The 23,175-nt window shown below is 39.5% G+C and overlaps 2 protein-coding genes across 3 annotated transcripts in view; both read right to left on the reverse strand.

The window, feature by feature from the left end:
* Positions 1 to 1,195: 1,195 nt before the first annotated feature.
* LOC148188544 (uncharacterized) overlaps positions 1,196 to 23,175 on the reverse strand; it is a 28,503-nt gene continuing 6,523 nt past the window's right edge. The window contains exons 2-3 of the mRNA XM_088082814.1: positions 1,549 to 1,651; positions 1,196 to 1,305 (exon numbers count right to left, since the gene is read on the reverse strand). Of these exons, the coding sequence (XP_087938940.1) occupies positions 1,253 to 1,305; positions 1,549 to 1,651 (156 nt within the window). The 3' untranslated portion in view covers positions 1,196 to 1,252. The remainder of the gene's footprint in view (positions 1,306 to 1,548; positions 1,652 to 23,175) is intronic.
* Positions 13,240 to 21,967, reverse strand: shox (shox homeobox). Of its 2 annotated transcripts, XM_042495018.2 has the most exons (6): positions 21,555 to 21,967; positions 19,764 to 19,972; positions 16,494 to 16,551; positions 16,205 to 16,314; positions 13,823 to 14,035; positions 13,240 to 13,463 (listed from the first exon to the last, which is right to left on the reverse strand). In XM_042495018.2, the coding sequence occupies exons 1-6, from the start codon at positions 21,793 to 21,795 to the stop codon at positions 13,374 to 13,376; spliced, it is 921 nt and encodes a 306-aa protein (XP_042350952.1). In that variant the 5' UTR covers positions 21,796 to 21,967; the 3' UTR covers positions 13,240 to 13,373. The 2 variants fall into 2 exon arrangements, with proteins under 2 accessions (XP_042350952.1, XP_087939622.1); XM_088083496.1 differs by having other exon boundaries at positions 13,321 to 14,035; positions 16,205 to 16,293.

Genomic DNA, 23,175 nt, shown 5'->3' on the forward strand with positions numbered 1-23,175 from the left:
ACAGATAATTATTTTCCCTGAAGTGTTCCTTGTTTGCAGGGCGAGCGGAGAAGAGTACAGAGCCGCGGCAATTGCTCAAACATGGTTTCCAGCACAAATTGCAGTGGTGGGCTGTTTGCTTTTTCATTAACATTCACCCTCTGTCTGATTGCCCCAAATCTGCAAGGCTCCTTCTGCTAAAATCTCCTCCCAGCCACCCTGCAGACTGAGGACACACAGCAACGCAGGTTTTGTCTTTTTATCTGTGCACCGAGAGGAGATGCATTGTGGGACAAATCGTAGCATGAGATGAGAAAATGCTGTCCCCTAAAAAAATAGGTTCACTGGTGATTTGTGTTCCCAATTATGTTGTGGTGAGAAACATAAGTCGCTCTCTGGACTGTGTTCACATTTTTTTTAGATGGCTGAACAAAGTGCAGGACTTTGACCCCAGAGCCAGAAGTTCAAATCCTAAGTCTTGCATGAAATTAAGGCAACAAAATCACTTTGGTTAAGGCTTGAGGAAAAATATTGTTTTTTTGTTAAATGTTACAGTAAACACATCCTTTTGGTCTTCTTTCAAAACCTTTAACTAAGTGCCTAAACATGACAATAAAAACCTTTACTAATGCTTTAGCTCATACAAGCAAATACTGTATCGCAAGATCAAATATTTCATCAATAAAGCACATTGTCAGCGAACTTTCAGTATCAACAATTTGTGACTTGCTAGATATATTTTCCCATGTTTTTTTTTGTTTGTTTTTTTTTTTTACAGGTTACAGATTTACAGCCTGTTTTAAATTCAGATCAGAAACAAACAAACAAAAACAAAAAAGTCCGTATTGTAGGCCTCTGCACACCACAATTATGCTAAATTTGTATGCATCATGTAAGCATTTTTAAAGTGGCGTATTTTATAAGCCGACTTTACCATGGGGAAGAGGGAGGGGATGGTTGTAATGCAGTGTGGTAGGGACCCAGTTGCAACACAACAGAGCAGGTTTTGCAGGTTGAATGGAGCAAAGGTGAGTATAATCAGGTTGCAGGTAAGCAGGGACAGTTAACAGTTCTGGGGTGAAGCAGAGTTCATGGGTCGAGCAGAGTTTGTAGAGAGACTGGGGTGAGCTCAAAGGTGATAGTTCAGAGTGGGGAAATTGTGAACGTGGAGAGGACTAGCAGGTGAATTTATCAGGTAAGTTGCAGAAACACTTACAGCAGGGAGCTTTTGGAAGAAGCAGGGACTCCAGAGAGGGTCAGGCAGGGCTCGTGGTCAAGGAGGAAGCAGAGCTGGCGTCAGGCAGGCAGGCAGCGGAGCAGCTGAATCTAGTAGGAGCAGGAAGCGGGATCAGCGAGGACGGGCGCAGAATCAATGAACCGTCACAACACCAGCAGTACTAACACAGAGAAGATGTTTCACTCGGTGAGAGGCTCTGAAGACAGCAGGAAGAATGGCAATCTCTCTCGACAGAGCCAAAGCAGTAGAAAAGTGCACAGCCACAGGCAGACGAGAACCAGGAAGTGAACAGGCAAACCTTGTGGTCGGAGACAGAAGGCTGTTAGGTTTACCGAGGCAGAGACGAGAAGCGGTGGTCAGAGGCGAGCCGAGTCGAAACCAGGAAAACAGTCTGCGATTGAGCGCTGGAAGGTCAGGCATGGAAGCGAAGACAATCTGAAAAAAAAAAAGAGAACGGAGTGAGGCTGCATAAATACTGGCTTGATTTGAGATGAAGAGCAGCTCGGAGCACCAGGTGGAGGTGATGAGGCTGATGAGGTGGAGTGGCCAGGTGGAATAAGTGGAAAAAATCCCACAGCAGCAGGAGAGAGGCAGAGCAGACGGTGACGATGGCAGATAGTGTTACAACTGGGCAAGGTGTCTATTAAACCACTTATTCTCAAAGAACGGTTCATATGATGTCCTACAAAACTGCACTCACAGCAGTTCATATGATACCCTACAAATTAGTGCCCCACAAATGACGTTATGTTCTAAACGTAGAGTTACCTAATTAACGTAAAGTTATGGAGGTTAGGCTTATGAAAAAAATACCAAAGATGTACCTTAAAAGGATTCAAAGTTCACACAGTTCTGGACCATGCGGCACCCCAATGTACCCCCTAGCAAGATGGCTCAGGACTGGTTCTCTGCACATTGGTTATTGGATAAGGACGATCAACCAACAAAAAACAAAACCCACCATTTATCAGCAAGTTGCTGCTTTGCTTCCAGTGGCATTTTTGCCATGAAATGGGGGTATTTTATTGGTGGTATATTTATTGTTTTTTTTTATCTAGACATGTCTGCGTTTCCTGCTGAGACAGCGCCACAAAAAGACATTTTTTAACTGAAATATCTGTGCATTTCCTGCCAGGATAGTGACACAAGTAACGGTAGTTTTTTTACATCGGTGTGCCTCCCCCCTGCCGGGATTATGCCACCAAATGCCGTTTTTCAAACCCAAACATTATCTTTTCCTTTTGTGCCTAAACCTGACTAAACTTTAACAATTGTTTTTGAACGCATGTGCTGCATAATAATGCACAAATGTAAGGAAACCATGGTTTGCAGAAATGTAAATGTAAATATACATTTTAGGAGACCAGACTGGATGAGATGAGATGAATGTTGTGTATCTCAAAACTCTAATTATGCAAAGAAAAGTCCATAATATCCCATCCATCAGTATTATAAACTCTTTAAAATCATCATTGGCAGGACTAATCCCAAACATGTTTTTTGCAAATGTCCTTATTTCTCATAACGCACAGTATACGTGCAAGTGTGGACTGAATGTTTTATAAAAACAGATTTGACTCAAAGTGCGACTGGTGTTTCTCATTAATTGTGTCACATCATACAAACTTTCTCATGCTTACAGACCAAGATGGCCTCCCTGTCAGTAGTGAGATCTTTTAACAAGGTGCAAAGTCTCTCTCCCCGTCTTTGGAAATGTATCAGAGCTAATTCTCTGTCAAACAGATGTTTTGCTGAGCCACATCAAAACAAAAAGCTTCTGAACGATCTCCAAGCGGAGCGTTGAAAGGAGAAATCATTTTAGTGACCTTTGGTTCGCCTTAGTCCAGATTAGCATAAACCACTCTGGGTGACTGAGTGTGATAATAAGCCACTAAATAAAAATGTGGAAAGTTATTCTGCAAAGGTTTGGCACAACTTTAGAGGAATCTTTCTGTTTTTTTTGTTTTTTTTTTCATGAAAAAGCCTACACAAATAAATATAGCTTTTTCTTTTTTTGATTTCTTCTCAGTAACAAAGTGTTTAATGGCCTCACTTACTGTGACAAACGCAATTAAAACTTCACTTCGGACCACCTGCTTCTTAACTGTGCAACTGGACGAACATGCACTGAGATGAGGAATGTGAATTTGAGACCTCCTGGCAATCTGAGCTAACTAAAACTAATAGTCTTGGAATTTACTCTGATGGTCTGTTGAGATGGTTCGCAAACATTTGCTGTTGACATCTGTTTCAATTTCTCAACTTAATCATATTTGCTTTCCCATTTAGATTAATCTTTTTTGTAAATATGGACATAACCTAAACTGTCTGTGCACACAAGCCAAACGGTATCTGCAGCACGACGGTGTGTGTTGTCTGCAGTGAAGCACAGCACAGATAAACAGGCAGCCCGGCTGGAAATAAAACTGCTGTTTGGTCGGGATTATTGATCACATTAATATGCAATGATTATTTTCTCTGGGTGAATTTGTTGTCTAAATACCAGTTTGAAGTTGTGTAATTAAAAAACACTTTAAAGAAGCCTCCAGTAAAGAGATTTGACATTTTAAGAAACATATTTTTGAAAACAGCTCTAAGTGAAGTGTTTGTTAGTCAGCACTTCAATGGAGGACATTTCAAAATGAATTATGGTTTTAAACTGCTGCTGAATGTTTATTTGTACCATATCCACCATGTTGCAGTGTGAAAGGAAAGAAAAAAGAGAAAGGAAAAACAATGCATCATTTATCAGGGATGTTTTTTTCCTTCAAAATGAAGCGGTTTTATTTTGAAAGAAGTGTCACTTGACAATAGAGTTCATATGTTCTCAGTGACTGTGGGCAGTTCAAAGAGTGTTTAGGAACATGAACAACTGTCAGCGAGAACAAGAGCCAAGACTCTGATGTCGGATGTCATCACGGTTTCTACAGCAACTCACACAAAAGTTATTTTCATTTCAGTGTCGAAATCGGCACAATTTCACATTCTTCACAAAAATTATCATCATTTATGTGGAGCAAGTTTCTTTTCTTTTGACTTCTGGCAGAAACCTTTTCATGTGTGTACCTCTTCACAGCAATCAGGCATCTGATTTCATTTTGAGATAAATGTCAGTAAAATAAAGGCAATACTAAAAAAGAATATTTGACGGCAGCGCTTCTCTGGGATACAATCTTATTCCATGTAATTTATGCCTGCTAAATAGATTTATTTTTGTTTTATACACCATCCTACCAATGCCAGAGGGAAACAAGGGGGTCAATTTACTTTTGAGCCGTAAGTCCAACAGAGAAAATTCACAGCAAGAACACTGCAGTTCATTATATGTATAATTATTATAATCATAACTATGGCTGCAAAATTAGTTGATTAATAGATTAGTTGTAAATGAGTCCCCAACTATTTTGATTATCAATTAATAATTTTTTTGTCATTTTTCCAAGCAAAATAGTCAAACATTTGCTGGTTTTAGCTTCTTCAATGTGAAAACGTGCTGCATTTTTGGTCATTTATTAAAGTAAATTAAGTATAATGCAGAAAATGTATGATGGTCTTTGGGTTTTGGACTTAAGACACAATTGAAGACATCCATTCGGGATCTGAGAAAGTGAGTTTTTTCATATTTGTTTTATATTTTATTGATTCAACAATTCATCAATTTATCGTAACAATAAAAAAAATTAGGTAATCAATAACGAAAATATTTATTAGTTGCAGCCCTAATTATAACACAAGTATTTAAGCATTAGATTTTGCATTTTAAACAATGTGATGAAGTAGGTGGTCTGCTAATGTAATTTTTCAGTTTCAACACAGGTTAAAAAATTAAATTGTAATTTCAATAAACCTTTTTTAGTGGGTGTCAGGTGTCAAAGAAAGAGCATTGTTTTTTGGGGGGGTTTTTTTGTGCACCATTTTTTTCCTTTTTTGCATCAATTTATGATGAAAATGTCTCCAATATTGTCAAATTAATTAAGTTCTCTGCTACTTATGTGTGCATTAGGGGGGCACATATGGGGTGGTGGAAATATGTGTCTATGAAACACTTCACGTTTTGCATGCTCGTGATTTTTTTTTTGCACCAATTTATGCCTTCTCACCATCAATTTATGGTGTTAACCTCTTTAATTTGATCAATTTTAGGGGGTTAGCGATGAGGAGGTGGGAGGGGTGACAAATGCACATGTTACAAAGAAATCTAGACCCAAAACATTCACAATGCTCACTCTATTCAAGTGTCCCAGTAAGCCCTGACAATGTGAAAAGTGAGCCAGGACCCTTAAACTGAAGCAATTTAATGGAATACAGCCATCATTCATTTTTATCATTCACACCAGCTTTTCCTACATGTGACACGCGCAAATGTTTTGTGAAATCTGTCAATTTTGTTAAGTGAATGTTTCTTTAGTCACAGTAAATGCCGCGACACAGAGACCGGAAAACTACCTCAATAAATCCATTATATTCTTTATTTATACAAGCTTGTTTGATTACTTTCGCTGTGTTTAAACTGAGAATAAACGTTGACTCAGCTTTGCCACGTGACACTAATCTGATTCTGCTCCTGAATGGATCCTCCCAGCAGAGAGAAGAGAGAGAGATACAAGGAAATGCTCGGGTCATAAATACTCTGAGCCCACTGGATGGAGCTGCAACGACGCTCCGCAACAGAGAAACCCACCGTAACCAGAGCTAACCAGACGATTAAAGCACAAACCAAAACATGGAGCTCAAAACAACCTAAACACAGCCACCACGCAGATATCTCTCACTGCATCTGTCGTTAAGTTAATCACTACATGCAATGAATATGTGTGATGGAGCTTGATAAATGACGGCACAAGATGTCGAGATTAAATTATTCCTTAATTCACATTTTTATTAATAATTTTGAGGTTTTACAGATGGAGCTGTTACATTTAGTAATGATGGGACATTACTCTGCAACAGGACATAAAATACTGTTTTTATTAGATAACTCACTTGGATTAAAACAACACAAGCCGAATGCATGATCTGAAAATAAACTGCTAATGAGTGTAACATAAACGGCTGAACGGAATGTGAACTTAATGCCCCGCTATTTTTTTTTTTTTACCTCAATTTTCTAAGTTTAAATTCTTGACACTTTCCATCAGTGCAGTGTTGACCCAGACTTAAAATGTTAGTTTTAATATAGTTTTGCACTGTTGATGACTCCAGATACATTTATGAGCATTAGCCAACAAAGCAAACCCGAGTCGAGCCCAAACAAACTGGGATGAAAGGCGGCCTTTGATCCCGGGCCGACCGGAGTGACTTCAGCACTTCAGCTCGATTGTTTTCAGCTGAGGTTTCTCTGGGTGGCTTCACTTCAAGCTACAACTGAAACTGCCGGAACAGGATTTACTCGGGATTTAAGAACCACAAAGTTGGCTCACAACAGAAAAAAAACTCTCAGCTAAACCAAGCAGACGCTTATTTTCAGAGTTGTTGGAAGTAGCCCCTGGAGTTATTGTGATATAGAATGACAAAAGCTCTAACTCCGTGTCTCTGTGCTGAATATTCACCGTCCTCTCAGGCCTACGGGATACGATCTGTCATTTCACACCACGGCCGGCTTTACGCTGAGGCTACGACAGCTCACATTCCGTCTGATCATAGTTGTGTGTGACATTTCAAAGAGGATTATGAGAATGAACTGTGATAAAAACTATTTTCACGTGACCCCTGAGCACTTGACCTCTGATAGGGTAGCGCAGCGTAGCACCGAGACTTCTGGGACCCGCATGTTGTGCAGAGATTTAAAAGTGAACAACCTCGACGATGAAGTCAAGGTGATCAGAATATACGAGAAAAACATTGAATGCGCTGCATTCACTGGAGGTCAAAACTGATACTTGGCATTTGAAAGCATTCGTCATTGTTCAAAATAAATGTTTTTAGGCAACGCGAGCACAATTCACCAAAAAACAACTACTCTAAAAACAAGAAACACACTCAGAAACAAGAAAAAGAAATGCTCCTCAGCAAGAAATTCCAGCGTCATCCCTTGACTTTTGGGGGACCTAAGGAGGATTTGGTTTGGCGGCCAACATGTTGCTACTTCACGTCAATGAACCAACTTCTGCATTGTAAATATTAGTTTAAGCACGAAAAAAAGTGCAAAAGTAAGATTTTTTTTGTATAAAGCAATAAATACATATTGCATTTTAAAGCATGTGGTCTGCTCACGACATGATTTTATAGGGAAATCACTCTCATGTTACCAAAATGTGTAATTTTTTTTTTTTTTTTTTAAATATACCCCTTTTTATATAGATTTTAAAAATATGTTTTTATTTCAATAAACCTTTTTCACAGCAGATGTTTTGGTAATGACAGGAAAAGTGTTAGTTATGACGTTCACCAAGGTGTCATTTTAACAAAGGGGTGAATACATATAAAACAGAGGGTTTAGAGGTCCTCTGTCACAAAGTCTTCATAAAACACTTATTTTCCTGCATTGAACAAAACCCAGGGCCGAACCTAGACTTTTGGGGGCCCTGAGCAGGATTTGGTTTGGGAGCCAAGATGTTGCCATGTCTTGAGTTTTGTATATTTTAGTTTGAACAAACTTTAAGTACAAATAAAAAAAGCTATAGTGAGACCTTTTCACAGCATCAGTAAATACAGTATTTGTCTGTTACCCACTAATACACTGAATGGTCCTCTTAAACCATTAAGAACAGCTTGTGAAGATACTTCTCCCAGTTAGTGATTTTTGTGCTCATCTTGTTCATTAATTTGCATTTAACTAGCTGTATTTAATAAAACCACAAAAGGTGGTTTATTTTTGTTGTTGTGGGGGGATTACCACAGAAAAGTTGCTTTTTTTAGTGGGGGACAGTAAGTTACTTTCTTAGTTTACCTAAATTTTCCATTTGGCCTGTCTCTGAGCTTATTGCTTTGTCACTGTATGTTGGCAAAAATGGCACGAAATGTTGTCAGTTTTTAAATTTAAAAACAACTTGATGAAGACTGGTTAAATGATTTAAAGTATTTTTAGCCACAATCAGAGTGCCATGTATTTTGTTTAAACAGACAACCTGTACCATGGTCTTCTGCACTAAGCAAGCAGGACAGCCATTGTTTTTAATTTCAAAGTTATCAGTTTTTGTTTTTAGGAAATTATTTTTTTTTTATTTCCCTATTGTTTCGTGTTCATTAAAAAATACTTTAAAGGGGGTAGAGGCTGATTTCAGGATTCCTGTGGGATTTCCATAGAATGGGATTAAAGTCATAATTCATCACATGACTGGGACGGGACAGGAAAAAAAGTCAACAGAAGCAGGCGGGACAGAAATCATAACAACAATATGTAGCTAACAATGTGAAGTTAATCAGCAGCTGGGCCCAGTAGTTTGTTTCCACAGAGCATGGGAAATATATGCCCGGCCATATATGTTGTTTTATGGTGAGCATGAAAAGTAAAATGGATAGTTTCTAAAGGTAATATTGTCGCGATGCCAATTTCCATTAGCATGTTAATGGTAATTTCTATATTTTCCTAATTAGAAAGTGTTTAAACAAATGGAGTTAGTGCTGGATTTTTTTTTTCCGAATGGTTGCTGCATTTAAAATGAGAATAAGATTTATAACCAAGTAGGTTTAAAGGAATTTGCCTTATTAAGAGTGAATAAAAGTACTGCAACAGTCAAGAACATAAATATAGAATAGGAAGATCATCAAAATATATGAAAAAGATAAAAATAAAAAATATAAAATAATAAATATAGCTGTTTAAGATGAATTATTGTTATTTTAGCGCTATGCCTCTGCATAGTTGATATGGCTTTTATATCAATATTCAATTCTAATATGAATAAACACCATTTTCTTTCATATTTAAAAACAACATACAGGAACTGAGGAGTCATTTCTTTCGTGACTGGGACGAGACAGGCATTTTTCTGTGGGTGTGGGACGGCACAGGAGTGAAAAATTCAATCAGGTGTCCCCTCAGCTCAGGGGCCTCCGGAGAAAAAAAGGGTCTAAGCAACTGCACTGGTTCCCAACCTGGGGTCCCAGCCTCAACGGCCAAGCATCAGGGAGAGGAAAACAATATATTTATCCAAAAAAAGAAGCCTATTAAGTATTTATGATAGTTGGGAATTTAAAATAATACATAATACAGAGAGAGAACTGTACAAAACATTACTAAAAATACTGCCAAAATTAATCTCTGATGGATTACTCACAGGAAATAATCTGCTCAAAATCCTTCCAAATCACTAATTTTACACCAACTTATGCAATTATTGTGTTCATTATGTGGGTTCATTTGACATTTTCTCAGTTCTCAAAATATGTCCTTTAGTAAGAAGTCTTCAGTTTACTCAGTGATTAAAAAAAAAAAAAGGCTGGGAACCACTCTAGTGAGCAGGGCCGGCTTTGATAAAACCAGATGTAATATCAAGCATAGCCATCCACTAAATATCACCCCACGCACGCACACACACACACACACACACACACTCCACTATTAATATATTATTGTGTGTTTCTCACTTGTGGCCAACATAAATAGCGTTATGTGCTCAAACATGTTGACAAAGCAGCCACGGCTCATTGGTGGTTGATGGATGGCCGTGTGTGCCATGCTAATTATTAGTACACATAAAAGGATGCTGTTATTTCCAGACGTGGCCCCAGCAGGTCCCAGCCGGAGGGGTCACTGGGTAAACACGGAGCCATCAGTCTACGACTATATCACTCAATCTTGATGTATGAGCAACGAGGTACAAATTAAACGCGCGGCGACCTTCTAGGGGGTACGGCACTCAACAGGACGCCATTTGGGCTAATTCCTGCATGGGGTTCAGACAATAGGCCACTATACCACATGGTGTAATTACTTTGTGTACACACATCTGGAATTAAGCTCCCAGAGGAAGCTAATACACTTGAAAAAAAAAGAGGCCGAGCATTTTAGATGTGCAGAATTTAGTATGTGCGGGAGGAACAAGTGGAGGGAGCATGCGAGCGTGTTTGTGCATGACTTCAAATGTACATGCTGATGAACATACGGCAACTCTTGACCTTCTCATGTCATCTGCTCAAAGTTAATCATCGCCGTCGAAACAAGGAGAAAAGATCCTCCTTGAGCACCGAGCTCAAAGAAGATTACATGTCATACATACAGTATCCCTCAAATCTCTGGCTTTCCTTCTATTTTCCCCCGACACTTATAGGCTTCCCGCTCCGGTTACAGCCATCTTGCTTCTATTTGACGACGCTACAGACCCACTTTCCATACCAATCCTATCTGTGTCATTTTGACGAACACAGGCCCAGAGATGTACCGTGTAGGAGGGCTCCAGATTAGGGTTGCATCTGGATTTTATAGCAGCTCAATTTTCCGTGCGGGTGTGCTTCTGGGATTGGATGTGATGAGCTGGGCTGGCGACCACGGAGTCTATACGTGAACGTCAACTCTGGACTGATATTGATATTGATCCACATGTTGAGACAGTTGGAAAGCATCAACATGATCTGGGACACGAAGAGAACGTGCATGTGCAGCAGGTCGGAAACACTCCAGCCATTCGTGGAGGAGATTTGCTCTGGAGTGCCGTTACAGTCGTGAAAATGTGGTTAATTTTGAGTCTCACTGTGTAATTCGCAAGCATTATCATCCTGTGCAACTAAGGATTATTTTCATTATCTGCTGATTATTTTCTCACTTAATCACTTAGTTTAAACCCTTTGGAGCGACATCACTTTTCTCACGCTGCTTTCAGACACCTTTAACAAGTATTTAAACCTTTGGTTAAACTGGTGCAATTTCTAAAAAAAAAACAAAAAACATGGCAAAAAAAAGATAAGTAGCTTGCTAAGAAATGTTACACAAACTGCAAAAGTTTATTAGATTTAGAAATGTATTTTTTAAAAGCTTGTGGGAAATAACAATGGAAAAAAGAAAAGCTGGGGAAAAACTATATTTATATCTATTTATCATAATTACTTTATAAAAATGATGTTACAGAATTATAATATTTTTAAGCACTCTACCAGGTTAAGTTTTTCTTTTTTATTAACTAATCTTTAGGTCATTTTTTGGTACTTTTTACTATTTTTTTCTCAATTTTTGCGTAATTTCTTTGGTCGTTCATTCTTCCTTAATAATTTTCTAAAAAACAATTAATCGAGTTTAAAATTAGTTTGGGATTAATTATCAGTTTCCAACACGTCGATTAATTGTTACCTTTGTGTGCGAAACTCAAAGTTGCTTGTGCAAGTATTTTAAAACTCAAGTACAAATATTTATAACTTTATTGATAGTTTACTTGTACAAGATGTACATTCATATTTTGCGAATCAAAAGGGGAAAAACAAACTGTACGATGATTCATGTTTAGGCATGCTTGCATATGAAATGATAATCATTTTTAATGGGTACAACAAATTCCATGGAGTATTGTTCAATTCAACCATCCCTGAAATGTTTGTAAACTCGGACACGCTACATTTTTTTTGTTTTTGTTTTAGGCAAACAATGCACTACAGCCACACCTCCTAATTCAAAATTTTTAACACTTAAAAAAACATACAAAAATAAATGCAAAGCCATGTAAAAATGTACACTTGTAGTTCAGCGATTTCATCTCTCATAAACTTTCAGACAAAAAATAATAAATAAAACACCCATATGTTTAATTTAAAATGGAGACATAGATAAACGATTCTAAATGGAGGTCTGGTAACAGAGAAAATGCTTTTTTTGGAGACTGTTAGAGGTACGTAGATCTCAAACAGATCTACATGTTTAGCGCAGCTCTGACAGCAGTGTTTAAAAAGGTTGTCAAAATAATCCAAAGTTTTGACGGGAACAATTTGCAAAATACAGTTTGAATTGCTGGGAAATTAATGATGAAAAGTCACCGGGAACATGCAGAATTAAGCTTTTCTTATTGTAAACAACTGCTCGGTTTGGATTATAATTCTGATTTGTTGATTTGATTTGAAACATTTTCCGACATTTCAAAAAGTAAATGATTTTAGAGTAGCGAGGTGTTTTTCTTTTAAATAACTTTGAACTCAACCTAAATTTCTGCAGCATCCAAAAATGTGCTCAACAAGTGACAAACGGCACCTGATGTATACAAAACTGCTTGAATACATATGTGAGATATGGCACCTGGTAATGAGCGACGTTTTTCAACAAAATATACACTGCTGTAGAAAAAACTGGTGTGTTTGTCAAAGAAATTCAACACGCCAACAGAAAAAAAAAATCATTGGGTCTCTTTATCGTTGAGGATTAACTGCTAGCTGGTTTTACTTTTTTGCTATTTACAGTATTGCACTTAAACTGCACACCATTGCATTTCAGTTTGACTGATGCTTTCTTCATATTTTCAGAATTACAAAAAAAAAAGAAAAAAGTATACCCTTTATCCAAGATAATGTCCTTTTTGCTGATCACATGACAATATCAAATCCCCCCCACCCTTCCCCCTTTAATTAGTAAAGTAGTATCTGCTTGTAGTGCCGTTTGTAAACACCCACATACAAGACCTGAAGTGCAAAGGCTATCTTCACTTCTTTACCCCGGATACAACACAACAAACAGAAAGAAACCAAGACAGAGAGAGAGAGCACACGCTGTGAGGAGAAATCTCGCCGACACATGCCCAGCAACACGTCTCTCCCCTCCGCAGCAAAGGAAACATGAGTTGTTGCTTTTGTTACAGCACAAGTCCAGAAGGATCAAACCGTAATGGAGACCTTTTGTAGGTGTAGGTGTGTGTGTGTGGGGGGGGGGCGCATGTCGAATGGCAGTGTTAAAAACAGTTGTCGAGCGTTTATGTCAGGTGTGGATGGAGGCCAGTCCCAGAACGGTCCTCCATTAGAGCTCATGCACTTGGCAGCAGCAGGGAACACAGTGGTTGGAGACAAATATGGCCTTTTTTAAATGTTTTTTCTAGTGAGGGTGGGGGCGGGGTGTAAAGGTGAGAGCCATTCCAATGCCTCGGTGAGGTGGGTTTGTCCCCCCACCACCACCCCATGCTCAAACCCTCTGCATTGTCAACATGGCGGCAGCCAGCGTCAGCGAGGCTCTGCTTTTGGCCCTGCTGCTGCCTGCCAGTTTGCTTTGTTCTAACGTCTTCTGGTCTGACGGGCCCCGGCCTGGCCCTCAGACAGACATCCACATGTGTTTGTACGGTCCTTGGGATGTGATCTGTGCCTGGAGTGGACTGAGCCACTGGCCCCGCAGAAGTCCTGCCTGTTGGGGCGAAAAGTAAAAGGTGATTTCATTGGTATTTAATTACCGTTCTCTACAAGTGGTTTGTTTTGGCAGCTGGTTTTGTGACAATTTTCTCGCTCCCTCCTTCTTTTTTTTTTTATTTTCCTCCTCCACTGTTCTCCCCCCTTTCTCTCTCACACACACTCCCTCTCCCCCCTCTCTGTATGTGTTCCTCTCTTTCATTCTCACTCAGTGTTTTTGTTTAGTTTAGTTTTAGCTGTGAGTGTCACGGCCCTTTCACAGGCTCAGTCTTGTGTGAGAGGCGATTATGGGCATCAGGCGAGCGGAGGGGCAGCCCGGTGGGGTCAGAGTCCCAGAGCCTCGGCGTGTTTTCTTGCCTTGAGTCGCAGGTCGGCGATGCTCGAGTTCTTGCTGTTGCTTTTGGCAGCTGCCGCCACCGCCGCCGCTGCAGAGGCTGAGTCGGCGAGCGATGCAATTGGTAGTCCGAACGGAGGGGGCGGGAACATCAGGTAGGGGGCGTGAGCGGCCAGGTGAGGGTGCAGGTGGGGGTGAGAGTGGGCGACCCCGTCTAACTGGAGCTGAGCTTGGACCTGCAGAGGAAGAAAACACGAAAGTTAGTGAGCGCCTCGGGCCGCGTGTGTGTGTGCGTGTGTGTGTGTGTGTGTGTGTGTGTGTGTGTGTGTGTGTGTGTGTGTGTGTGTGTGTGAAGAGGGTTGAGGATTTAGGTTTCACAGTCTGACACTATTAAATTCCCCCTCAAATTTTACCCCCTCAAAGCTGTTGCTTACAGTGTGTTTTCTAAGAAAATAGTTAAGGGCTGCACTCTGCGCTTCAGCCCCTTTTTTTCATGTCAGCTATTCTAAAAGTTAATGAATCATACATTGCTCTCAGACACCACATCCAATTTAATCGTCTAGAATCAAAGTCTTTCTAGGACCCAGAACAGATTTGTTTAATTCAGACTGAGGACTCGGTTATACCCTTGGAAATATGCAGTCTTGTTACCCTGATTATGTATTCAATTGCATAAATAAACAATTTTGCACTAAAAAGATATTCACATATTTGGAGTTATAAATATTTATCCAGACATATTCCTGAGTCAAGGGAAAAAAGGGAACCATAAGGAGCATAGAATATCAGTTTTCACATTCTTGGCAATTATTTTATAAGAAGTAGGTGAAAATTAAGCATCCACTCACTTCAGAGGGAGAGAGCTGAGCCTGTTGCCATTTCTCATGTGTTTCAAACACCACAGGAAGAAGTGGGGAAAAGTATTCGTGCTCTCTTCTCCAACCAAAATAGAGCGATATAAAGTCAAAGTTTTAACTTGACTAAATATTATTTTTCCCCCAGTTTGCTCCCTTTTCATATTGGCCTAAAATGACTGAAAACGACTTAAGCTGTTGAATGAAAGGGGGAGTTAATTCGAACCACAAATGTGTCGTTGCTCCGCAGCGTCTGTGATGGCATCCAAACAGAACCTCCCGCAAACAACGAGCGTTTCCACTCATCTCATTTACCAACAATCGCTGGTAACAGCTGCAACTGATAAAGTCCGAATGTACAGTGTGCAAACGCCTGATTAAAATGTATGAGCGCTGATGGAAATTTTAAAACTTGGTTTTGCGGAGTGTTGGACAAAAAGTGATCCGATGCTGAGAAGACAGATGTGGACATTTGACGTGCTTGTGTGTATCTTCATTAACATGTGTTTATTAGTTTGTCACACACGTACACACTCTCAGCTTGCGTATTTTTTGTTTAATAAGATGGTTTTAGCAGTTATTCTTTACTTTTTGGCAGTGGCGTAGAGGTAGTTGACGAGGTGGGTGTACTAAGACGTGTATGGGTTGTTTACGGAGGAGAAAGGGGTATTCTCTCCTATTTTTCTCTCCTATATATCACTTACTTTGGCCGATGGGTGATTATACTGTAAACAGCCCAAAAAATAGAGTAGGCATACCCCGAAAACCTGCGTATAACCTTCACCACACCACTGTTTGTTGATTGAGACTGAAAAAGGATGCAAGATTCGACCCTCAGACCTTGCACCTCACACCAAACGACTCGCTATTCACTTGTTTCGTTCGCTGCATTGTAATATCAGTGCGGTCTGTGCACGCTGCCCACCGCCTATTCCAACCTCAAACAGCGAGCCTATCTCGGTATGCAGGCCTCGAGCCTCCACCCCTGCCAGTGCAGCTCAACGCCAATATCCATCAGAGCCCACTCCATTCCACTGCTTTCATCATCTCTTTTATGTGCTCGCGCCTGCCGCACTGTTGGCTTAATTAGGCCGCCGCTTTTTTTTTTCCATGAGGGGTCAAGCAGACAAACACAGCAGCCAGGACGCAAAAGCAGATAGCAGCGGATCAAATGTCTGTCCACCTCTCGCTCTCCTCTCGCCGCTACAGCTCAACTCCTCTCCACACAGCCAGGAGGTGAAAGGTGCACTGAGGTCTGAGCTGCTCCCTCCTCCCCCTCCCTCCGACACAGTCTCTCATCACTCACATCTAATAGCTGCACATGGCCTATAGATTCTCGCGAGCATACAAATATAGAAGACCTGTACTTTGACACAGATTCCACCACAGAAAAACACACACATGCAGCTCTAGTGTACACTCACTTTTACCAATACGTGCTGAGTAATCACATTTTTTTCAGCAGCTCTGCCTGTGTATTTAGCTTTTTTATTTTCCCTGATTGGATGTTTTCTAAATGTTTGTCAGAGCTAATAAAAGCACACGGCCTACCTGTTGGAAGGGCATCCGGAGGGCACCCATATTGACATAGGGTGCTACTCTGCATGCGTCGAGGTGACTGCCGCTGCCCAGAATAACACCTGGAGAGAAGGGAAAGATGTCTGTCAGACAGCCAGACAGTTGTTGTTATGTGAGATGAGCAGTCAGTTTTGTTTTTTTTGTTTTTGTTTACACATGCAGTTAAAAAAAAGTAGCAAATTGTAAAACTTAAACACCCCCCCGCCAAAAAAAGGAAAATAGAAATAAGATTATTTAAAAGGCAATAAAAAGCGACATTTACCTTTGTGCATCTGGTTTTCTTGTTTTCGACATTTTGCTCTTCTGTTCTGAAACCAGACCTGTAATTGAACACAAGACAATTATCTACAAGAAAAATGCAAAAAAAAAAAAGATAAATATAAGTATACAATAAATAAAACATAAATAAATCATTTGAAAAATGTAATGTAATTAATGCCATTTTCTTATTTACACACAACATGTTATTTCAATCATATTAACATTCATATACAGGCCATTTATTTGTAACAGAAAAAAGAAATGCACAGGTAAATTACATATGAGCAAATTAAATCTTATTTAGCTGCTTTTATGAAAAAATGTACTGTAAATTGTTGTAATAAAAAAAAATGTATATGATATAAATAAGGCCAGAAATTGTTTTAAATTAGGTCAGAAAAAAGCAGACCACATAAAATCCTGAAACAAAAAAATAAGGTTGGTATAAACATGATGTTTAGCTTTACAGTTAAATCTTATTAAATTGTTAAATAAAATACAACAAAATGACTACAAACTCAGAACTGAGAAAACTACCACAATCTCACAGACATACTATCAGAGTGCTATGATGATATTCCGTCAAGATTTCTTTAAAAAGATACTAAAAAACCTTCGTTAGCCACCTTCCAATTAGCTGCCTGTCTTTGAAGCTGCAGGCTGCAGGCTACGGCCTATTGTTAATCATCATCAACCTAATTTGCCTCGGTGAATAACATTATCCCCCCTCCCCTCCGACCCCCGCAATGATTATCATTTACAGATACGAAATTAGCGGCTGGTCGCGGGGACCACAAAGGGCGCAGCAGACTGATGATGATGATGATGATGATGATGATGACTCAAGGTGCCGTGAAGCCATTTTGAGCCGCGTGCATCGGCGTTCAGCACTGAGTCGATGGGACTGCAATAACTGTCTATTATAGGGACTGAGAGGCACGCGGCAGAAGAGCAGAAATCACCTGAAAATTAAAAAATAGGCTATATATAGTTCTATCTTTCAAATAATAACCATATAGATATCATTTTTAAAATAAATATAACAATGTATTTTATATTTATCTATATATATATTTGCAATAATTTGTATTATTATAATTATTATTGCTATTATTTGAATTATCACATTAATAATAATATATATAAAGGTGCATACTGTAAATTGTCACGACTGTATAGGCCGTGTGTTCTCAGCTCTGCAGCGTTAAATGATGGTAGAAAAAGGTGTTTATGAAAATCCCAGGTGATTTTGCATAGACGCACAGTAATCCCTCAGATAAATCAAGGCTAATATTAGACGGGCCCAGGATCAATTCCAATTACGCGCCAGTATGTTAAGCAAAGTGAACTACACTGGTTCAGACAGTTATTTCTTCATTAAGGGCCACTCAATGATGCGCTTCACAAATACCCTAATCTCATTTCCTTTTTGATTTTTTATTAGAGACAGTGAATAATGACATTTAATTTAGCAGCGCGCCAGAAACCCAAAGATATTAGTCCTAACCGAATTACTGCCTGCTCCTCACCAAGCTCTCATAACTTTCAATTAGATTCATTGACAGCTGCTCGGAGCGCAGGTTCACAGCCTGAAACAGCCCTGCTGCAATTCACGCGCACTAAATCTGGTGATGTCCCCGTGCGTAAAAAGTGCCTTAAAATGCTTTATTTTTCAAGAGACCATCAGCGTGCACTGACGGTCGTTTTGATCACATAAAAACAGACACAGTCGGACTTTGTAAAGCATATTTACACTATGAATTATTTAAATTTTATTAGTGATAATAGCAGTGTTATCCCGTATGATACTGTCAACCCGAGCACGAGCTCAAAATGGTAGTCGGTGGGCTTATAAAGCTCCACGATGGGTCTTATTCATCCGATTAGATAGCTGAACAGCAGCAGAGTTGGGCCAGAATTGAGTTATTTCTAATCTGTTTTTATGGGGACACTACATCAAGCCAATGGCAGATATTACAAAGAAAATGAGGAGAGATACGAGTTGACATAAGAGCGCGTCCCCTGAAGCAGCCATTCAGGCTCTTCATTCATTTTAATCATTGCTGGGGTTTTTTTTCTCCCCTAAGGCTGCTCGGATCGTAGGATGTTGGCTCTGCAGGCCTACTGCTGCAAGTTCAGTAGGTTGTTACATCCCGGATCACTTACAGCAGCACACGTGTTTGATAGCACTGACTCACGCTAACCCACCGTCGTTAAAAGTTACACACATTTGCTTATATATCTTATAAATATATTTAATATCTGCGTTATTTTAACTCCCTGATAATTACACCAGAGAAGGCACAGACACACGCGATTAAATATTCAATTTAAATATGGAATAATTTCAATCTGCAAAAGTCTTTCAAAAAGATTAACACTGATCGCATAGAAATTCTTTTAGGATACAGATCTCACTCTCCAATTGTAACTCCCAGCAGGATTAATAGGACACCACGAGGAATAAAAAAACATGAGTTGTGAATTTTTAAAAAATCCAAGATTGTGATAAAATTACAACACTGAGTGCCACAGACACTTCACATATCCCCATAGGAATATTACTCGATTATTTTAGACTTTTTCCACAACGAAGTCTGCTATATTTATCTCTCAGGTGTTTAAGGTGATCCTGCACACACACTAATGGGCTATTCGTTTTTTATTTAAGAATTTATTTATTTGCATGCTGCAGGACACACTCTTTATAATCACAAAAGAAACAAAAGGAAAAAATTGAGGCTTTTTTTTTCACTTGATTTTTAAAAGCTCGGAAACATTATCAGCACGAGCTCAATTTTGCAAACTAAATCATTAATTATTAATAATAATAATAGTAATAATAAAATGTAAAAAAAAATAAACGAAAATATTTTGTGTTTATTAAGTGTGTTAATTGTTTTGTTTGCAAATAATTTCAAGGTAAATCTATAAACTTCTTTCATGGGGCAGTGGCACGCCGATTTTTGAAAATGTTCTTTTAAATATCGCAGTGATCATAGCATAAAGGACTAATTAGATCATTAACAAAACTTCACAGTGCACACACGTGCTGTATGAGCAATATCGCAATCTGAAGATATATGACTTCTAATAGAAATCATAATGTCACTTTAAAACGCCGAGATTATTGTCACACTGACACACACCAGCCCCTGCAAGAGTATTATGACAAACACACCGCTTCGTGCTCACACAGCAGCCCCGCTGTGTTTCCTCTTTTGAACCAGATTGGATGAAAAAAAAGGAAGAGAAAGGAGGAGATCTTCACCTGCACTCTGGCCTCGGACAGTCCCAGCCGCTGGCTCAGCTCCTCTCTCATGAAAGCGTCCGGGTAGTGCGTCTCGTCGAAGAGCCGCTCCAGCTCGTTGAGCTGCTCCAAGGTGAAGTTAGTGCGACTCCTCCGCTGCTTCAGTTTGCCCTGTGCGTCCTCGTCCTCCGACTTCACGTCCTCCTTTTTCTCCTTACACTCGTATATCCCTGTTAAACGGTCCACGGGTTCAACAAAAATAAAAAAAGAAAAGACGTTAAAATTCTGAACTTTACACCTTCCTGAAATAACTACATACACACACACTCCTATCTACTCATGCACATTACTGGCCCCCCCATAGTCTCTACACTGGGCCCTGTCAGGGGCCTAAGGCCTGGCAATTTGGCAGCAATACACACACATACACACACACACACACATTACAGAGCCTATTTCTTCAGAGAGAAAGAGAGAGGCCCGTGGCTGCATTTCCAGCCTCCATAAGTCAGTGTGTAATGTCAGGGAAAAGTAAATCAGTCAATACATGCCATGTAAGCCAATAAGGGTATAAGCGATTTAAAGAGCAGGGAATTAAGCTCCGGCTAAACGGAGAAGATTTAGGCCTAATTATTCGCCTCAGTAAAACAGACTGAGGTTGTTTTAGGCTATAAATTTAAAAAAAATCTCAGCCCTTACATTTCATTTCCTTAAATATCTTTGTTTAACTCAGTGTAACACTTAGACTATACTGTACTATATCACTGTGTTGTTATTATTAGAAACAAACTTGACAACTGCTGCAACTGCTGGGCTGTTTTGCTGTTAGCTGACTGTTTTTTCCACAACTGAAAGTAATTTAATATTACATATAACATTACGTAAAATGCTTCTGAAATTAATCACATGCAGAGAGAACCAGTCTTCCTCTTATTACATTAAAACAAAGTGTGAGACAGAATAATACACATTATAATGCTGACCCGTTTTTCGCTCTGCCTACAAGATAAATATAGAAACAAGTTACTCACTAAATGTCTAAAACTCTGACCAGTGCACACTATCTGTCTGCTGAGTGAAAATAGGCCTTTCCTGCTGTCGCGTTTAACCCATTAATAAATGACAAAACGGATAACCTTTTTTTCAAATGGCAGAATTTTTAATTTGCAGCAATTTAACAGCTGAAAGTGTGATTTTTCGAGTGCATGATCTAAAGCAGTAATCTACACTGGCTATAGAATTTAAAGGGGGCACTACATCACAGTAGTGTTTAAGCTAAGCTTAAAAATGCGAAATATAATATAAAATTCACCTGAATTCGTGTAACAGATAAATGAAAATAAACTGGAGTGTGAAAGATTGCAGTACGCTTTACAATGCATCCTGTAGGATTATTGTAGTCGTCGAAAATTTTCATGTTGGCGCAAAATGTTAAACTGCCATTAAAATAACGCTAAACTCAAAATTAAACGCTAAATGTATAACAGAATTATTTTACAAAAATTATCCCAGATAGGTTTTCGTTTGGTTTAAAGCCTGGACGTCTGAAAACACGCATCAAACAGTTAAAACGACCATCAGAAGGAGGGCCCGCCTCCTTCTATGTAAAATAATCATTAAACCAAAATAATGCGTTAACTTTGTAAATCTACTCCAACTAAACGCGCACTGTTGCGAAAACTATTTTTACGCGTGGATTTGTGCCGGTTCGTACAATCAAAAACAGAAAAAACGTCGCTCTCGATACCAAACAACACTTTTCTCGACACAACGGAGCATTTTTCCTTTTTTAAAAAATGTAAATAATCTTACCCTCAGTCGCTCTTGAAACATTAAAGTCCTTGAGTTTCTCCTTTTCCAGCTCGACGTGGTCCTTGAACAGATGCACCGGGCAGCCCTCCGTTATGTCCTGCAGGTTTGTCTCCGGGCTGCCCAGCTCCCTCGCCCTTGTCAAGCCGCTCTCCAAAACTTCCCTGTACGTGATACTCTCTTTGCTGCTCTCCTTGGTTTTCTGATCGAAAGATTTCGACACGAATGCCGTAAGTTCTTCCATGGTTCGGCTCTGGGCGCTCAGTAGTGGTCCCGGTCGAGGAAATCCACCGTGAATTCTCAGCGCATATACCTTTTACCGTCTCTATATAGTACACCAGCGACTGCTCACGGATACGCTCTTTTTTGGAGGCTGGCAGCAGCGATAGATAGAAGGGGTGGAGAGGAGGTGAGATCACTCCTGCTGTTGTGACTGTGTATTTGAGAGCACACTATTTATACACGGCCACCTCAGCCCAGCCCCCCCACCCCCTCTTCCCTCCGATCGCTGTGTCTTGAGCAATTACAGGCCGGCTCGACTTTGCAGAATTCAACTTTCAGCAGCTTTTTTTTCTTCTTCTTCTTCTTCTTCCACAAATCAATGATGGAGCTGATGGAGGCGGTTAATTGAATTACGGGGTCATTAAAATGCCTACGGTGGCTCACTCCTGCGAGGAGGCTGTATATGGCTGTTATGTCTAATTAATTCGGCGAAAATTTAATTAACGCAATTAGGAGATACAATTGTGGGATTGCCCCGTGATTTTTTCCCCCCGGTGTTTGTTGAGTTGACAAATGTGTTTGATAGTCCATAAACCACCTATAACTTCTGTTGTATCACTGAGTGAACTTACATTTCTTTAATGCGGAGTTTATTGTAAAAACGCGAATTAAATAGTATTAATTCAGAATTTAAAGGTGGTTAATTTTTTAAAAATGTTTTTCTGAATGCTAAATATTTTTGAAACATCATAACACACTTTAATTACGTTTAGCTGATTTCAGTTAAATCTAATTAGGCCCAAAATCTGTGTTTTTCACATTTTGTTCTGCAAATAAATAATAATGTGGGGCATTTTATTTATTTTTTAGCCTTCTTTAAACGTCACATATATCTTATGAAATGGAAACAATGAGGAAAAAGTAGCCAAACTTAACAGCAACAAATTATCACAGGATAATGCTGTAATTAATATTTGGCTCTTATAAATTCAGCTCCCTTTTGAGTATTCACTTGTAATCCTTTGTGGTTTCCGGTTACAAATATGGTGCTACAAATCAATATATATCAACAGTGCAGATAAGAAAAAAAATGTTCCCTCTATTTACAGGATTTTTCATGGGAATAAGTGAGCCCATAATGGCTTAACGTTATCTAAGTCGTTCATCAGTCCAGCACACAAACACAAAAGGCCGGGAGAGGAGTGTGATCCCCTGGGTCCGCCGCCCTGAGCGGCCCGCCACTGTGAAAGTCTCATATCTCAGCTCTCTAATGACTCGGTTTGATGTCTCTCCATTTATCAGTGAGCCCCGCTTCACATCACTGCGGCTGACGCACAAGTCGAGGTCTCTCCCTCGTGCCACGAACTGCGCCTTTTTTGTTGTTAATAGACCTAAATCCTCT

Source organism: Plectropomus leopardus, chromosome 10 (assembly GCF_026936395.1).
Source record: "Plectropomus leopardus strain MGB_pleo_1.0 chromosome 10, ASM2693639v1, whole genome shotgun sequence".
NCBI lineage: Eukaryota > Metazoa > Chordata > Actinopteri > Perciformes > Serranidae > Plectropomus > Plectropomus leopardus.

What these genes read in the sequence shown, in the direction of transcription:
- shox (XM_042495018.2), bottom strand. Translation starts at nt 21,795, where the DNA reads ATGGAAGAACTTACGGCATTCGTGTCGAAATCTTTCGATCAGAAAACC. An exon ending in TGTTTCAAGAGCGACTGAGG is followed by an intron (nt 19,973 to 21,554) that starts GTAAGATTATTT and finishes ACCGTTTAACAG; the next exon opens with GGATATACGAGTGTAAGGAG. An exon ending in TGTCCGAGGCCAGAGTGCAG is followed by an intron (nt 16,552 to 19,763) that starts GTGAAGATCTCC and finishes GTTCAATTACAG; the next exon opens with GTCTGGTTTCAGAACAGAAG.